This window comes from Palaemon carinicauda, chromosome 7, assembly GCF_036898095.1.
Source record: "Palaemon carinicauda isolate YSFRI2023 chromosome 7, ASM3689809v2, whole genome shotgun sequence".
Taxonomy (NCBI): Eukaryota; Metazoa; Arthropoda; class Malacostraca; order Decapoda; family Palaemonidae; genus Palaemon; species Palaemon carinicauda.
In genome coordinates, this window is record NC_090731.1 from 168,949,966 (window position 1) to 168,968,460 (window position 18,495).

Here is an 18,495-nt window from a genome sequence, read left to right on the forward strand (position 1 = left end):
AAAAAAAAAAAAAAAAAAAAAAAAAAAAAGAAGAAATGGACACGGTCAGGACATACAACGAGAATGACAGACGAAAGATTGACATTAACCTATGAGAGTTTTAGCATAAGAACCAGCTTAGGTAAGTCCCTGTTAACTACTTTACTCAATATTAAAAGTATATTCCAGTGCTTTGTTCAACAAGATTATTTATTGTAGCTAGTTCATCAATGTCTGATCAATTTATTTCTCAATAATTGGTTACCTTTGAAACCACTTTCCTTCTTTTTATCAGTATACAGTACTCTTAAATCCCCCTTACCATACTTGGTCACATTCAATTGAACTTTCTCAGTATAATGTATAGTTAACTTTTTTCAGCCATCTTTAGAAGCTTAAAATCAATATTGCATAATATTGTTAATTCAGGTAAGAAAAGTATCTCTAGTAGATTAAGAGAAACCTAATATATGTTTCAAAGCTGAAAAGACAAATTTCTTTTCAAGAAGTAAGTTTTAATTTAGGCATCTAAATGCAGTTTAGCAAGTATTTCTTGTTTATTAATTTTTTTTATTTGCTGAAGAAATCCCTGTATATGAGAACTGAAAAAACATGAAAAAAATTGAACTTGCCAAGAATGGATAAATTGTTACAAAACCCTAGGACACAAATTGAAATTACCAAGACTCATATATCAGTCTCCACATTAAAAGAAAGGGATTAAATTTCCTGAAAATACCAGGACACCTTTTGTCCAAACATGAAAAGAAAAGGAATGAAATTCATTTGGTAATTATTACTCGTTTTGGATTTAAAGAAAAAGACGGTCAACCCTTACTTCTCGATCACATCTTAACCCTTAACCCCCGGCTATTTGGAAATGTCCAACCCTTAACCCCCAGGGGTTATTTTTTTTCAAGCACATTTTGCAGTATATTTTTTTTTAAATTGCTCTAACAGCCTTAATTTTCATCATAGAGAGGTCAGGTTGGTCTCATTCTCTTGGAAAATGCCTGAAGTTTCTAAAAAAATATAAAAAATATGCAAAAAAAAATTTAAATAGCAGTTTTTTACAAGGACGTACCGGTACGTCCATGGGGGTAAAGGGATGAGTTTTGTGAAACGTACCAGTACGTTCTTTGGGGGTAAAAGGGTTCAAAATATAGGTACAGAAAAGCTAAATTACAAACACAAACCTTTGCCATTTTGATAACTTCTGGACCTATGGCAAGACCAACTCCAGCATTCCGGGCATAATCAATCACCTCTTGTTTACGAGATATGACAAGCAAATTTCGTTGCTGACCTGAATCAAAATTATGGGGCAACTTCACGACTTCTGAAAAAGGATCCACATAACGATTCTGTAAAAAAAGGAATTAAATTAGATACCTCTATTCCTCCACGGATCTATTGGATCATATCTATACTTTATACAGACGTCAACTCACATCTGCAATGAATTAGTTTATGAAAACAGAGGATGAAAGCTTTATACAGTACATGCAACTGTAACATCTTATTTCATGAGATGAACACAAGTGGACTAACTTTTTTATCTAATTTCAAATCGAGTTCCATGTAAGCATTTACACACGCATCTGGCACATCATACTGCGTCTCATGATGGGTTTCCCGGTGCATTGCAATGGCTTCTTTCAAGCTATATACCTGAAAATAAAATATCACAATAGTATCCCATATCTAATGCACGTTACAAATAATAGGTATAACAAAAGGGTCTAGATAAAGAAAAGTACACAAACTATGATAAAAGCAAGTCACTCCTTGTTCAATGCAAAATCTTTAATGGGCCTCTTAATAAAAAATGAAATGTTTAACCTATATTTACATCATAACTTTGTAGTCATGTCAATTCTAAGTCATAATAACAGCAAAAGATTGCGTGAAAAGTGATGATTACCCTTTTCTTTGCTCATTTTCAGATGGAATAAAGCATTTGCGCCAATATCATGGCTTTCAAAATGGGCTTTTTAAACATAAAACTTACCCGCTGGTTATATAAGAATGGCTTTAGTCCCTTGGATGCTCCGCAGAGGGTCCAAGAGACTAAAGCCATTCTTATATAACCAGCGGGTAAGTATGTTAAAAAATCTATCTTATTATGAAAATATAATCATAAGCAACTGATCTGGATGAAAACTTTTCCCAATAAAATTTATATTTCATATTTAAGATTTTTCAGCTATTCTTCAAGAGGTTTTATTTATTTGTCAATTTTGGTGCCTGAGATAGCTATTCTGCTCTAGGAATAAAAACTCTCCATCATAGTGCTAGAAATAGGAATGAATGGCAAGCGATTGTGACGCAGTTCCGGTAGGCCCTGCTGCTTCCTCCGGTGCCTTAGATGACCGCGGAGGTAGCAGCAGTAGGGGATTCAGCATTATGAAGCTTCATCTGTGGTGGATAATGTGGGAGGTTGGGCTGTGGCATCCTAGCAGTACCAGCTGAACTCGGTCGAGTCCCTGGTTAGGCTGGAGGAACATAGAGAGTAGAGGTCCCCTTTTTGTTTTGTTTCATTTGTTGATGTTGGCTACCCCCCAAAATTGGGGGAAGTGCCTTTGGTATATGTATGTATCATTGCAAATTTGCTTGTTACTCTGCTAGTCATGTAGGCTTTTGGGTGATAATTTATCACCCATTTTTATTGCTGGATTCATTAAAGTCTAAATCAAAGTATACTCATTTCTCTTGAACTTCTCTTTTCTAGAGATGTTAAAAAAGTACACTAATAATTTTTTTCTTAAATAATCCTTGAAGATGAATCTCTGAATGGAAAAAAATATATATACTGTACAGTAGGACTACGTTTTATGAGTTTAATTTGCCCCAGGAGTGAGCTCGTAGCCTAAAATGCTTGTATTCTAAAACAATTTTTCCATAAGAAATAGAGGAAATTTGCTCAATACATTCCACAAGTCCAGAAATACACATTTAAATTTATCTTTAAAGGTTTGTAATGGAATTTAGTGTACAAATTATAACTACTAACATCAGAAATTATTTCAAATTAATAATTCATAATAAAAAATAAATACTGTATAGACAAATTACTGTAACCCACACCCTTTATCTTTGAGGAGAGTCATAGCTGGTGTGAGGGAGAGTAGGAGGTTACTGCTTGGAAGGTGAATCTCTCTCCATGAGAACCTCTGGCAGAATATCTGAGTTTTCTTTCTTGAGCGATATTCACCAACGCTAAATGAATCACTGAATTTACCATTTATGGACGCTTGGTCAATTTTGACAAGGAACCTCCCTAAAGATACCTGTTTTTGCCTTTTCCTTAAAATGGAATGAAAATGGGGAAAAATTCACATGAAAACAGCATGAACACTGATTATTTCATGCTAGTCTCATTAGTACAGTACTGTGATTATCTACAAAAAATATGCACTAGAGGGAAAACGCTTGTAAACAGAATTAAATTTTGATGCTCGGAAAGTTATTTCCTCATATTCAGTCACTCGTAAAATGAGGAACTACAGTACTATAGTCTTTCAAAATCAAGACGAGTGTACCAACATCACTTTATCCCTTGAATAATAGGCACAGATTTACTTCAGAAGTATCATTCATCAACATCAAACACATTCTGTGTTGGATTTTCCTTTTATCGCATATCATCATCTGTCTTGTACAGTACTCTTTCTTTCAGAATTCCGAATACATTTTCGCCATGATTTTCTGGGTCTTATTGCATAGTTTATCCTGTTATTTCCATAATTACTACTTTTATGGCAAATTACTCTTCTCTCCTTCTCATCATTTGTCCAAACCATCTATCATTGAGATCTGTCTATTTTCTAGTGTGTAGACATCTCACCTTTCAGCATGCCATCAATTACAATATGATCTTCTCAATCCACATCAGCCACCAATTTCTTCATACTACTGTCAGATAGCTTAAAATTCTCCTCTATTTTCTTCATTGCCTATATCTCTGTTATGTACACAAGTTATAGGGCTTAGACACATAATAAACATTTTTTTAACTTATGTGATGGAAAACTTAAGCATCAGTAATCTAGCTTACAGTTACTTTACCTCAATTCTATTCTTTCATTTCTTACATATTATCATGAGCTCTTCCTCTGATTCTCCTGTTAAACTAGATTATATATATTGTATATAATAATAATAAAAACGATAACAATGATACTAATAGCAATAACATCAGCCACAAAATGACCACTCATGCAAGATGACTGCCCCAACATCATGGTATATGATAGCTGGAGAAAAAAAATACTAATGTCTCAAGTTAATCATAAGTTTTTTTTAGAGAACAAACATCTGATTACAATTGAAATCAACAAATGTAATAAAGGACAAACTCGAGTCTTGATTAAAATTTGGAAAAAGAACTTATTTCTTATGTAAACTCACCAAGGGAAAATCAGACATGAAAATTTTAAAGACGATACAAATGGCAATGACAGCTAACAACAAGTAGACAGCAGGAAGTAATCTTGAATGATCTACAAGAGTGGAATTTTAAAACAATGTAATGAGAGGATTTACTTGCAGCACAGAACAGAAGTCAGGGAATTTCACTTTATATAACCTGCTTCAAGAACTCAATGCATTACCTTCCAACGCCAATACCTGGTGAACCAAACATCATCTGTTGGATTCTTGAGATGCTCCTCCCTTCTTCGAGGAGATAACCCACCTCCCATTCTGGAAAAAAAAAAAAAAAACAGAATTTTAATAATGCAATTTCTTATTTCTAAACTTACCTGATGTTCATGTTGTTTCTTCCCTAAAAGCCAGGTTTAATCAACACTTACTCGTAAAATTTTTAAATTTTTCCATTATATTTTTCTTCAATAATTACATGCCCTTAAATAAGGAATGAGCCCTCTAGTAGTAAGGGTGAAAAACCTCGGTTGCTGCCTCTGTTAATTTAGTCATTTAATTTTGAAGTCAACATAATCATTTGAGTATAGAAATAAGAAATTCTACTATTAAAATTATTTATTTTTATGAAACTCCCCTGATGTTCATTTTGCTGGCTCTCACACACTGTTGAAGGTGGAGCACATTTAAAGGAAAGAGGGGGATAATTTTAAATATAATTAATACAATGAAGTTTAGGGGTTAGTAACGTCGTCTAGGTTACTTATCTAAAATACTTTGATACAGTAAACCATTTAAATTACGGTTTGAAATGGAATGTGGATCATGATCTCCTAGAGATAATTCCCGTGCACATTCCAGGCAACTGCTAACTAAACTAGGGGAAGACATATTTGAGTGCAATAAGTAAACATTCCTAGTGTGATCGTGGTCGGTCGACAAAGATAACTGAAAAACGGCTACCTGGGCTATCCACCCATACTGCTAGAGGGTTCTTTTCTCTTGTTAAGGGCATGTAATTATTGAAACAAAAGTAAAAAGGAAAACTTTTAAATTAGAAAAAAAATTAGGGGTAGGCCTAAGTGTCGATTAAACTGGGCTTCTGGAGAAGAAGCAATATGACCATCAGGTGAGATTCATAGACAAATACAAAACCTAAATGATTCTTTGTCTGTTGAGATATCAAAAAGATATGACAAATTCGTAGATAATTTGTATTTTTCCTAACTATACAAACCTTAGCTATTTAATAGGGGTTATTACTTTCGGCGTAGCTGAAATGACGAGCCATTATAATTTTAACGAGGGTTTACTACCCCACCGCTAGTTAAGGGGGGGTAGGGAGGGTAGCTTGCTAGCCCCCCCCTCACACACACCTGTGCTTGAGCTCACTTTGCTTGGAGGTAGAACTTCAAGGGGGATAGGGCTGGCGGGCAAGTTTAATTAAATAGCTAAGGTCTGTATAGTTAGGAAAAATACAAATTATCTACGAATTTGTCATTTGTTCCGTAACTGACATACAAACCACGCTATTTAATAGGGGAGACTCACCCATTAGGAAGGGTGGAAAGTCTCAGCCAGTACTGGCTTTTGGCTTTGCCCGGGGACTCATTATTTGAGTGTGTCAGCAATCAACAATAAGGAGTCCCTGCACCTCGCTAGAACCTTGCTACGCAAGGACTGCAGCCTACGCAAGCTGTGTGTGAAGGTATAATAAAGTGTGACTCGTCCTAGGAAGTTGACCTGAAGTCATCTAGATGGAAACTTTAGGCTAGGACTCTCCCAATACCACCTCGTCAGGGTATGGGGATGTGACAGTATTAGCTTAATACTAGGAACAAAAGGAAACTTGATTTACCTGCAGTGGTTTGAGGTCAGCTGTGCAGAGAACCCAGGATGCTGCTTTCCCCAAGAGAGGGGAAGATGAAGAAAAGAATAAGGGCCAGACAAACCTTTTCATTCATGCAGACTAAGACTGGGTAACAATGCCCTCAACCTTCTGCGACTTGTCCACTAAAGGATCCTGAGGTTCTAAACCAGCTGTTGTGCAGCCACCACAGGGCCGTTAGAGAACGTATCGAGCCTCCTGTGGGTCACGTCTTGCAGGTAGTGGGCTGTGAAGGTCGTCTGACGCTTCCACACCCCAGCCTGAAGAGCCTGCGTCACTGAGAAATTCTTCTTGAAGGCCAGGGACGTAGCTACGCCCCTGACATCATGTGCTCTAGGGTGTCGTGACGGAGGAGGATCTGGATTCAGGGACAGATGGATCACCCTGCGAATCCATGCCGAAATGGTGTTCTTGGTGACCCTCCTCTTAGTCCTCCCAGTGCTAACAAACAATGCCTGCACCTGAGGATGGACTGCAGCTGTTCTTTTTGAGATATAACCTCAGACTCCTTACTGGATACAGTAGGAGACGGTCTGGGTCATCTGTTACAGAACGAAGACTCGAAATCTGGAAGGAGTCAAACCAAGGGTCCGGCACCCCCGGATTCTGAGTCTTAGCAATAAACTCAGGGACGAATTTGAACATCACCTCCCCTCATCCCCTTGAATGGGCGATGTCATATGAGAGACCATGAAGTTCACTGACTCGCTTGGCCGATGCCAAAGCTAGTAGGAACACAATCTTCCAAGTTAAGTGGCGATCTGAAGTCTGGCATAATGGTTCATAGGGAGGTCTCTTAAGAGACCTGAGAACTTGAACCACGTTCCATGGAGGAGGTCTCACTTCCAACTGAGGGCAGGTAAGTTCATAACTTCGTATGAGTAGGGAAAGTTTCAGCGAGGAAGAAATGTCCATTCCTTTCAGCCTGAAGGCTAGACTTAAGGCTGAGCGATAGCCTTTCACTGCCGAGACTGAAAGGCGCATTTCTTCCCGCAAATACAAGAGAATCTCCGCTATTGTTGGAATAGTGGCATCGAGTGGAGAGATACCCCTTCCACGACACCAACCACAGAAGACTTTCCACTTTGCCTAGTAGACTGCTGCTGAAAAGTTTTGCAGGTGTCTAGACATCCTGATCGCAACTTGCTGCGAAAATCCTCTCTCAGCGAGAAGATGCTGGATAGTCTCCAGGCGTGAAGTCGTAGCGAAGCTACGGCTTTGTGGAAGATGTTGGCATGTGGTTGCCTGAGTAGATCATGTCGTGGAGAGAGTTCTCTCGGAAGTTCCGTTAGGAGTTGCAGAAGGTCCGGAAACCATTCCACGTGATGCCATAGCGGAGCTATGAGGGTCATTGAAAGATTGACCGATATTCTGGTCTTGTTGAGCACCCTCCACATCACACAGAACGGAAGAAAGGCGTACACGTCGATGTTGTCCCACCATTGTTGGAAGGCATCTTGCCAGAGCGCCTTAGGATCCGGGAATGGGGAGCAGTATAGTGGAAGCTTGAAGTTCAACGCTGTCGCGAATAGATTCACAGTCGGGGAACCCCACAAAGTCAGGACTTTGTTGGCTACTAGATGATCCAAAGACCACTCGGTACTCACTATCTGAAACGCTCTGCTCAGATTGTCGGCGAGCACATTCCTCTTGCCTGGAATGAAACGTGCCGATAGTGGGATCGAGTGGACTTCGGTCCATCTTAATATCTCTACTGCAAGATGGGATAGCTGCTTCAAAAAGGTACCTCCTTGCTTGTTGATGTAAGCCACTACTGTGGTGTTGTCGGTCATCACCACCACAGAGTGACCCGCCAGGTATTGTTGGAACTGCTGAAGGGCCGTTTTAAAAGATTTATATGGAGGCACTTTTCTGATTCTGACCACAGGCCTGAGGCCCTGTGGTGTAGAACGTGGGCTCCCCACCCTTTCTTTGAGGCGTCCGAAAACAGCATCAAATCCGAGGGGAGGACGAGAAGATCCACTCCTCTTCGTAGGTTCTCGTCTGTCACCCACCACTGGAGGTCCGTCCATTCCGCAGGTCCCATAGGGATCATAACGTCCGGGGAATCGCAACCTTGATTCCACCTGGACTTGAGTCGCCACTGGAGGGATCTCATTCTGAGGCGACCGTTGGGAACTAGACGAGCCAAAGATGAGAGGTGACCGAGGAGACATAACCACGATTGGGCTGGAAGTTCTTCTCGTCTGAGAAAAGGGCTTGCGACCTTCCTCATCCTTGCTATCCTGTCGTCTGATGGGAAGGTTTTGTGGAGATTGATGTCTATAATCATGCCTAGGTATACCAGTCTTTGAGTGGGAAGCAGAGAGGACTTCTCGAGATTTACCATGATCCCCAGATCCTGGCAAAGTCCCAGAAGTTTGTCTCAGTGTTGAAGAAGGGATGACTCCGAGTCTGCAAGGATCAGCCAGTCGTCCAGATAACGGAGGAGACGGATGCCGATCCTGTGTGCCCACGACGATATTAGGTGAACACTCTGGTGAAAACCTGTGGTGCTGTGGAGAGACCGAAACACAGCACCTTGAACTGGTACTGTATTCCTTGTTGTCTAGGCTGAATCTTAAGTACTTCCTTGAAGACGGATGGATTGGGATCTGGAAGTACGCGTCCTTCAGATCCAGTGTACACATGAAGTCTTGAGGTCTCACTGCAAGTCTGACCGTGTCTGCAGTCTCCATGCTGAACGGAGTTTGCTTGACATACTTGTTCAGAGCTGAGAGGTCGATGACTGGTCTCCAGCCTCCAGACGCCTTCTTTACAAGAAAGAGTCGACTGAAGAAGCCTGGGGACCCGTCGAGGACCTCCTGGAGAGCGCCCTTCTTCAACATGGTCTGAACTTCTGCCCGAAGGGCTTGCCCCCTTGCTGATCCCATGGCAAGGGAGCTCAACGACACTGGATTCGTCGTCAGGGGAGGTAGAGATGTTGTGAACAGGACGCGATATCCCTGACTGATTACGGAAATCGTCCAGGAATCGGCCCCGAGTTGCTGCCACCTGTCTGCACAACTTTGAAGGCATCCCCCCACTGGTGGACATGCATGGGGACAGGTAATCCTAGCGTGCGGCCTCGGCTGCTCCTTCTAGGATTCTTCCCTCCCCTGGAAGGCTTCTTGCCTTTCCTGTCCTTAACAGGAAAGGGCTTAGACACCACTGTCTTCGCTGCCGTTGTCGGTTTCGTGGTCAAGGTAGAACAGGGCTGCTGGGGTGCTGGAGGCTTATAGGGCTTGGATGTCAAAGCCCTATGTAGGAGGGAGTCTTCTTGGTGGGACTTCATCCACCTCTCAGCAGCATGCTCCACGTCCTTAGGCTCAAACAGGTTCGTTCCCATCACGGAAGAATGTCTGAGCCTGCTTATCTCGGTGCTAGGGACCTTCTGATGGAACCTCTCAGACACCGCATCCCGACGTTTCAGGATGGTGTTTGCCCACAAGTTCGAGACTTGGTGGGCCAGAAACTCGATCGTGCGAGTGCCTGAGAGTAGAAAGGTCTCCATAGCTTTCCTGGTACGTTCTTTGGATAAATCCTCCAAACGTATCAGGATACCTAAAGTCGCTAACCAGATATCCAGCCATGAAGTGGCATGCATGGCACACTTCGCAACCTTCTACTGATTAAGGATCTCAGTCGCCGAGAATGAGACCTGCCGGTTGGAGAGTCTCTCAAGAGGGCCTGGTAAGCTTTTCCAAAGAATGGTGAAGGGGAAGAGCTAAACAAGGCTCCTCTACAATCTCAAGTACCTCCTCTGCTGCACGCGAGGAGGTGGGAGAAGCTTGTTGCCGGCACTGGATCGGCTGGAGGAGGCTAGCTCAGAGAGCTGGACTGCGATCTTGTCCCTTGAACTCTTAACACCTTGAGACCAGGGCAAAGCTGCACTGGCCTTAGAGGGTTTTTGAGTCCCAAAAACTCGGTCCAAGATCGTGTCTTTGCCCTCTCGAGGAGGAATCTCTGGGTCAGCAAACCCATTGAGAGTCCTCATAAGGGTCAGAACCTGCCAAAATGCATGTTCTGACTCCTGCAGCTCTCCTCCAGAAGGACTAGCAGCGAAGTCTCCTGTCCCCAAAGACTCTTCTTGGGGATACTCACGGACGTTCTCCGAGTGACTGGCTGACTCTGTTCTAAGTCTTGACGAGGACTTCGGTACTGTCTTGGAGTCCTTCGACTCCCTCATGGGAGGGATGCAGGACTCCAACAACGACGGATGTAGGCTCTTCTCCGCCCCTACCCGAGAAGACTTTCCAGCGCGAGGTGGGGTTTCCCTCATTGGTGCGATGGGGGAACAACTCACCTCACACGACTCCCGGGGACGGGTAATCCTCGTCCGAAGGGGAGGGAGAAAAAGTCTGAGGGGGGAGGGGGCCTGCCTCGAAGGCTTACGAGGAGACAGGTTAGTCCTCGGAGAAGTCACCGCGTCGGACACTCCTCTTTTTCTCTTCAGGGGAGTAGATGCACCCAAGTATTTGTGGCCCAAATCAGAGAGAACAGGCTTGACAGCCTGTGTGACCGCTCTGATAAGTGCCCCAAACCAAGGCTGCTGGCTGATGGCGGCGCAATCAGACACTCCCTCTGGAGGGACAGGGATCGACTGATCCCTGGGAGGAGTTTCCATAGGGGGGGTTCGCCTGTAAAGAAAAAGAAGACAAAGAAGAAATGACCCTGGACCTTTCTGGAACCTTCCCCCCTACCGGCGAGCGCGTTGTTCTGCGCTTGGGGGCGGGGGAATGCGGCGATGGCGACCTTGCCGCACGTTGTCCTGCAGCCTCGCGCGTGGGAGGATATTGGCGGTCGCGCTGGGGAGCGCGTTGGGAAATACCCGGGGTCACGCGCGGGACACTGATGGCGTGCGTGTGTGCGCGCGGGAGACTGCTGATGCACGCGCGCGGGAGACTGCTGATGCACGCGCGCGCAAGGCACATTGCGAGGGCGCGCGCGAGAGATGGCGCGTAGGAGCGTCCGCAGGAGACATCGGAGCAGGAAGCTGTTTGCGCGCTCGCACAGAATCAGGATGAAGAGCCTGTGCGGGCGAGAGATCGTGCATCCCAGAAGATGTTGTCGGGCGCACGTGCGCGCAGGGGAGATATCCCTTGCGCGCGCGGACACGCAGCTGGAACCTGCGCTCGGCGCGCCTCTTGTGGGCACACATCAGGATGGCGATGCGTTGCTGCTGTGGGAGATGGGCATGAGCGCACATCCTCGTGGGCGCGTGTAGGTGAATGCGCGCTGGCGATGGATGGCGCGAAGGCGAAGGCTGGCGAGTAGGGGATGTCCTAAACTTCCCTACCGCACCGAGATCCAAAGATCGTGGGCGCGCAAGAGATCGTAGGCGCGTTGGTGAATGCTGGCACGCATGGCGCACTGAGGGTTAAAGGCGCGCAGTGGCGCACTGAGGGTTGAAGGCGCGCAGTGGCGCACTGGCGAGCAGGTGAGTGCTGGCGAGCAGGTGAGCGCTGGCGCGCTTGTGAGCGCTGGCGCACTTGTGAGCGCTGGCGCGCTTGTGAGCGCTGGCACGCTTTATCAGGAACCTCGACAGCAGGTGAGCGCTGGCGCGCTAACTCAGGAACGGCAGCAACAGGTGAGCGCCGACGCGCTATCTCCGAAACCTCAATGAGGTCAGGAGAACGTTGGCACGCATGCTTGACATGGCGCGTAAGGGACGTGTGCGCTAATTGGCGCGTACGCCTTTGTTACCCCGAAGGGACCGGTGCCTGTTTTTGAAAACAGGTTTGGTTGGCGCATAAAGCGCATCAGCAGCCAGGAACGGCGACGGCAGATCAGCAGGTCTGACGGGTGGAAGGTCGGCGTGCCCTTTGTAAGGACGACCTTCCACCAAAGGAGATCGCGAATGATCCGCAGAGAGGTCCAGGGTAGTAGCAGGAACAGTCGGAGATCAATAACAAGGCTCCTTTACAGCGGACTGCAACGGTGATGGTGAACCGAAGAGGCGCCTCCTCACCGTCTTATAAGATGAAGGAAGGCCTCTCCGGCGAAGAGGAAGGCGAGCCTTACGACGTATACGCCCTCTGGGGGCCGTTGGGTCAGCAAGCTGACCTTCAGCAGTCCTCCGAAGAGGAGTTTCTGTGAGTGAACTCCCCTGAGGGAGAGAATCACCGGCAGGAGAGACTGTTGGACTTAGTTTCTCCCTCATAGGTTGTGCAGGACCGGGAGAAACTAAGCCTTCAGCTACTGCGGGTTGAGATGTTGCAGAGGTATTAGGATATACCGCATTAGATACCTCTGACACCACAACGTCATCAATAGACAGAGGATCAACCTCTGCCAAAGTCGGCGATTGCTTGACAGCGGCACCCAACCGGATGATGTCAATCAAGGCTTCCTTGGAGGGCGAACCCTCGAGCCCCAAGGAAAACCAAAGCTGGAATAAATCAGTTACATTAACATTTAAATCCTCCCCCAGAGGAAGAGGTGGAGCTGCCTCGCTAGGGGAGGCAACGCAATCTCTCGAACCCCGAGGTCGGGAAACAGAACTACGGTCTACGCTACCACTCGACCGTCTCTCGAAAGAAACTGATCAAGTGGGAGCTTCGGAGGAGGTTTGGGCAGCGGAAGAAGAGTCCTTGGGATTTTCTCCTTTCAAAGAAATCTTCGAAGGAGAAATATCCCGCTTGGACTTCTCCTTCCGTCGCCGAGAAAACCTCTACCACTGGGAGGAAGACCAATCCCTGCGCTCACCACACTTATTACTACTATCACACCATTGGCCCCTACAGTAAGGAAAAAGGGTGTGATGGTCCGGCGAGGGTGAGAGCGGACACTTCCGACTACCACCCGAGCCGAGAGCAAAGTGAGCTCAAGCACAGGTGTGTGAGGGGGGGGGGGGGGGGGGGGGTAGCAAGTCACCCTCCCTACCCCCCCCCCCCAACTAGCGGTGGGGTAGTAAACCCAAGTTAAAATTCTAATGGCTCGTCATTTCAGCTACGCCGAAAGTAATACAGTAACCCCTATTAAATAGCGTGGTTTGTATGTCAGTTACGGAACAAATAAAAATTAAACAAAAATACAGTGATCTTATTCATGAGACTATTACATTTACTTTTATTGAACATATTTATTACCAATAACTATAGAAAAAAGTTAAACATTAAATACAGTATCTATATACAAATCTAAAAGAATACAGCTATATGTGCATGTGAGGCAGCAGAAGGTTCTTTTTTAGTTTAAGAGCTGTCTTCAGTAAAATGAGAGAGCTTTGGAAAAAGCAATGCTTTCCAAACACAAAACATGTATCATAAACACCCAATAATTCTATGTTACTCAACATCCTTGCACTTCAAACCCATGTCAAGCAAATGTTTACTTTCAAAATAAAAACATTCTAATGTACATGATCAGTATACCTACTACTCCATGACTATCTACAGTATATGACAAGATCAGAGTGCTGGCTACAGCTCAAATGATGTGCATATTGCTTTATCTTTCAATGTGAGCCCCCCCACAAAAAATTCAAGTTTTCTTCCCTTCAAGTGGCCTTGCCTCTTGACCATCAATTTGACATTTGGTAGTTAATGGCAACCCAATTCAGTCTCAATGTCACACTTATATCATATTCTCTTGATATCAATAGTCTGTGGGGAGGAGGTTGGGCTTTTATATGAACATCAGGCAAATATAGACATAATAAATTTTAATAACAAAATTACATTTATTTCTATGGACCTTCCCTGGTGTCCATATTGCTGACTCACACATTCTGATGAGGAGGGTCATGAAGGAAAGGCGTACGAAATTTAAAATCCAAAGAAAAAGCTACTTTTTTTTCCCCAACTCACCTCTTAGTGAAGTACCTCAGTACCACCCCCAAGTGAGGTGGTGTCGAAAGGAGACCTTCCTATTACTACGGTAGACAGGACTTCTACAACTTCTTCTTCATAAAAAAAGTGAACGACAAGGAAAAGGAGTTAAAGGAGGAAGAAGAATGTGCAGATTCTTCCTCTTTACAGCTCTCCCCTTAGGGGAAAGGACACAATTAGAATGTTTCAGTGAAGATAAAACATGAAGAGGAGACCACAAGGAAACTTAGAACTTGTAAAATGAAGATCTCGTAGCCTGTACATGCAATGAAAATGATAAGTTGCACTTTCATCGATATCATAGACTGGGTTAGCTGTAACAAAGCAGATCCTAGAAGTTCTGTAAATCGAAAGTCACTGAACAACAAGTGCGAGAGATTCAATAGCATGGTGTTTACTCGATCGAATACATAACACGCAAGGTCTGACCACGGAAAGCCAATGAGTGTTTCATGCCAGGAGAGCCAACGTCCTTCTCAAGGACTAAGTCCTTTAGTTGGCAGAGGCAAAGCCTCTTCCCCTAAACTACTGTACTGATTCCTAAACTTCGGACGATCCCCCTTTGTTGAAGGGTAAAGGAACTGGTCATACCTTTGCCCTTCATCCTTAGCAAGGCCCAAAGAGGCATCAACCAGCTCCTGAGGAAGTTCATAAGGAGAAAATAAAGTAATGTACTTAAATTTAAAGCCAAGATCTGAACTACGAATGTAAGCTCTAGCATGGGGCTTACCAAAGTGAACAGACAAAAACGAGAGGATGACCTACTCCTGGCTCCAATACCCAACCTGCCAATGTTCATACTGTACTACTGTATACCAGGCGCAGCCCTAACAAGGGAACAGCGAGACCTACGTTAATACCAAAGAGGGCAGTCATACACAACACTGTAACTACAATCCCAAGGACATAAACTAGGTGTTGATTGCATTCACATCCACACAAATGTGGAGCATTACTACATTTACAACCTCCGGGACACAGACCACATTCATGCTCTTCAGAGCTCCAAAGTCAATATATTGGTCAAAAATGTTTAGCCCCATTTGAAATCAGGTAATAGGGATTGCCCATATATGTATACATCATGGCATGGAGTTGCTAATAGAGGTAGATAATGATAAAGAACCAAGATTCCACTAAAAAATCATACAGACAAGATGGGTTCATTTCATACTTACTGTAGCTCCAGCCTTTTTTTAAGAGGAATGTATTCTTTCTTTACAACTTCCTTCTTACTTGCTCTCTTTTTAGCCTCTCTCTTTGCTCGTGTTCCTTTCCTAGCAGCTTCTAGAATAGCAGCTGTCTGGAAAAACACTGGGTTCCCTATTGACATCAAAGGCATCGGTTTTGTCAATAACCGAACCATAGTGCCTGAAAAATTAAGTTTAGATCTATGTTAACTTTAAAAAATCTAAATCATTAAAAATCATCCTAAAAATACAGAAATTTATTTTAAATATTTATCAAGAATCTAATACTGTACAGTATAAAACATATAAGAATTATTGTTCCAGTGATACAAAATTTTAACTTTAAAGCCAAGATCAAGGATTCTTTTTGTTTGTACTTTGGGATCACTAATAAAACTGTGAATATATGTTACTTTAATTTCTAGCCAAATACAAAAACCATATATTTGAATTACTCACTATCTTGTGTTTTATACATTTCTGACCATGATTACTGGGGCAAACCACCCGTTTGTGAGTATTTGGACCACTTTATAGGAAGACAATTATGGGGGAGCCCATTGGGAAAATGGGTTTTTTGGGGGGTGGGGAAATGTAAAAAAACGAAGGATTTACAGCAATAATAGTAAGTAATGCAAAATAAATATGAAATAACCAGTTGGAAACATATAAGGTTCATGTAAGTGGCTGAAAACTAAAGTATCATAATTATCTATGATTCACTAAATCTCCTAATGGTTTTTGCTACACCGTGGCTAACTTCACTCCAAAAAAGAAAAACATCACTGCTCCTATATACTGGCAACTGGTACGTGCTGAGCTGCACTCAACCGGCCCAATTGGTCATTATTTCAGGGTTAATTTTTACTTCCACGAGTGACAATAGCTATACTCTGAATGGAGAGCATTTTCGTCATAATCAATTGCCGACATAGATGAAATTACACTAAATTTTTAACGGATTGTACTTATCATAAGTTCCCTCTTGGAGACATCTTTACGTCAAACTAAAACTAATTGAGAGGGTGGAAAAAAAAGGCTAATATAGAACAACATCCGGGAACTTGTGCATAGATATTTGGAAGCTCTTAAATGGTAAAAAAAATCAGGTAATGATTCTTCACACGCAAAAAAAAAGAGCTCGCAAAAGCGAGTGCAAGCAACGCATACGCAATAACTCACCATCAGTCTCCCAAATGTAAACAAAGGACTTTAGAGTAAGAAATAGACTTGACATTTTAATTGACTCATACATAAGTTAATATGCCCCAGCCCCTATTAAACACAGAGAAAAATACCAAACTATCCAGCATTCGTCCATTTCTTATGGCAAATTTCAGTTTTGATAGTAATTAAAGTATCATATATTAACCCTGAAAAATTATATTTCAAGGAAAACCAACCCAAAGGTTTCCTACCTAACCTAACCTAAGATCCAAATCTGTGTCTACCATAAGGTAGGTAGTATCCATCTACTGGGTTCCTTTGGGACAAATGTCCTATTTGTCCTTATAACTTTAAATGTACGACTTTCTAACATTTATTGACATCAAAACCATTCAAAACACCTATAAACACAGCAGTAACACCTCTTATTTTCTTCAAAAGGAAAACAGTCATACATTTGGCAAGATCGCATCAGCAAGTTCCTTCCCAACCAAGTAATATGAAAGAACTGGGTTAAACTTTATTGGAATTTCACCCTGCACTTTAGTTGTAATTCACATTTTCCTCTGGTAAAACAAGTGAAATTAAAACAATTCTTCTCAATATATGATTGGGGTAAATGCATAAGAGGAAAAAACTTAAGGTAATTAATGAAATTTTTTAAGTTATGTGCTACTATACACACTGACACGAATCGTAGTTAACTCTTTCAAAATACCGGAGGTCATCTGTTTTAGAAATGAAGGTAGGTGATCGGGCATAAAAAAAAATTGTGATACTGAAAATGGTTCTGATTGCCCATTTGGAAGAACATTGCACATGGCAACCGACTCAGGTGGTATAAATAATGGGAAAAGAGAATCCATAGCCATCTGAATTAAGATTTTTTATCATTATTTAGATAGTTTTTAGTTACCAAATATAGGTCAAGGGGATTCAAAAGTTTATTAAGAGACCCTAGTAGTTTTATTGTAGTTACGGACGGAAAAGTCTTTTTTAATATAACAGGTGTTTCCTACAGAAAAACATCCGTTTTCTTTGAAAATGGCATTTATTTCCACTGCAAATAAAAAATTATCTACGAAATAATAATCAATGGGGTTAAAGTGCACACCTCAGCATGTACTGCTTGCCAGTACATAGGAGCTTGATGTTTTTGTTTTTCCACGAGCATAGCATGCTCATGGCGGAGCAAAACCCATTAATTTCCTAAAAATATCCCTGTTCATAGACGATCTAATGGGTTTTTGGTTTATTTGCTGTTGAAATGAAGGTCAAATTCAGTATAAGCATATTATTTACAACAGGAATAACTATTTTTACTGTTCAAAATATTGTCCACCCTTAACTAAAATGTTACAGACCTATTCACTTGTATCAGTTAAATTTATGGCACTATAATGATATATTACGTAGGAATACTGGAATTTGTTTGGTACAGGACTTACGGAAAATAGGGTGTACAGTATGTATGATAGCAGCCACCTGTATGTATTATTATGGCTAACTTAGAATACGGCAGTGTAAGGGGGTCGTGGGGGGTGTTAGCACACCCGTTAGGTATGTAGGTAAGGACACGGCTTGTAGGTTAGGGGTGAAACTTAGGTTAGTTGATGTCCATTTTAAATCAAAGGATGAGGAACTGGCCGCTGATATACAAAGGCTCCCGGAAAATATGTCCGAATCCCAAAGCCTAATAAATTCCAGAACTTAAAATCTTATAATTCAATGTATTATTGTAGAGTATTACAGGGCAATGTAACCTAGTAAAAAAAACTACTTTCTCTTATAGAAAAAATTACGCTCTCTTCAAAAATGACCCCTTGAGAGGTGCTCCACGGACTCGTAAATTTGTGCCTACCTGAAAACCTTGGGATTAGCATTTCCTTTAAGTTTGACCAAAAAACGCTATCTTAGGGGGTTCATAAACTACGACACTTTGGTCACACGAAGTAAATCAGTTGAAATAGCTTATATTTGATCTTGAAGCACGGTTCCAACTTCCATAAATATTAGGGACAGGGTTCAGCTCGGCTACGGCTACAGCTCTGCCACC

General features: G+C 42.7%; 1 protein-coding gene across 1 annotated transcript in view; it reads right to left on the reverse strand.

The window, feature by feature from the left end:
• mRpL1 (mitochondrial ribosomal protein L1) overlaps positions 1 to 18,495 on the reverse strand; it is a 36,419-nt gene extending 17,924 nt beyond the window's left edge. The window contains exons 1-5 of the mRNA XM_068377130.1: positions 18,301 to 18,495; positions 15,261 to 15,453; positions 4,593 to 4,683; positions 1,531 to 1,650; positions 1,176 to 1,343 (exon numbers count right to left, since the gene is read on the reverse strand). Of these exons, the coding sequence (XP_068233231.1) occupies positions 1,176 to 1,343; positions 1,531 to 1,650; positions 4,593 to 4,683; positions 15,261 to 15,453; positions 18,301 to 18,322 (594 nt within the window). The 5' untranslated portion in view covers positions 18,323 to 18,495. The remainder of the gene's footprint in view (positions 1 to 1,175; positions 1,344 to 1,530; positions 1,651 to 4,592; positions 4,684 to 15,260; positions 15,454 to 18,300) is intronic.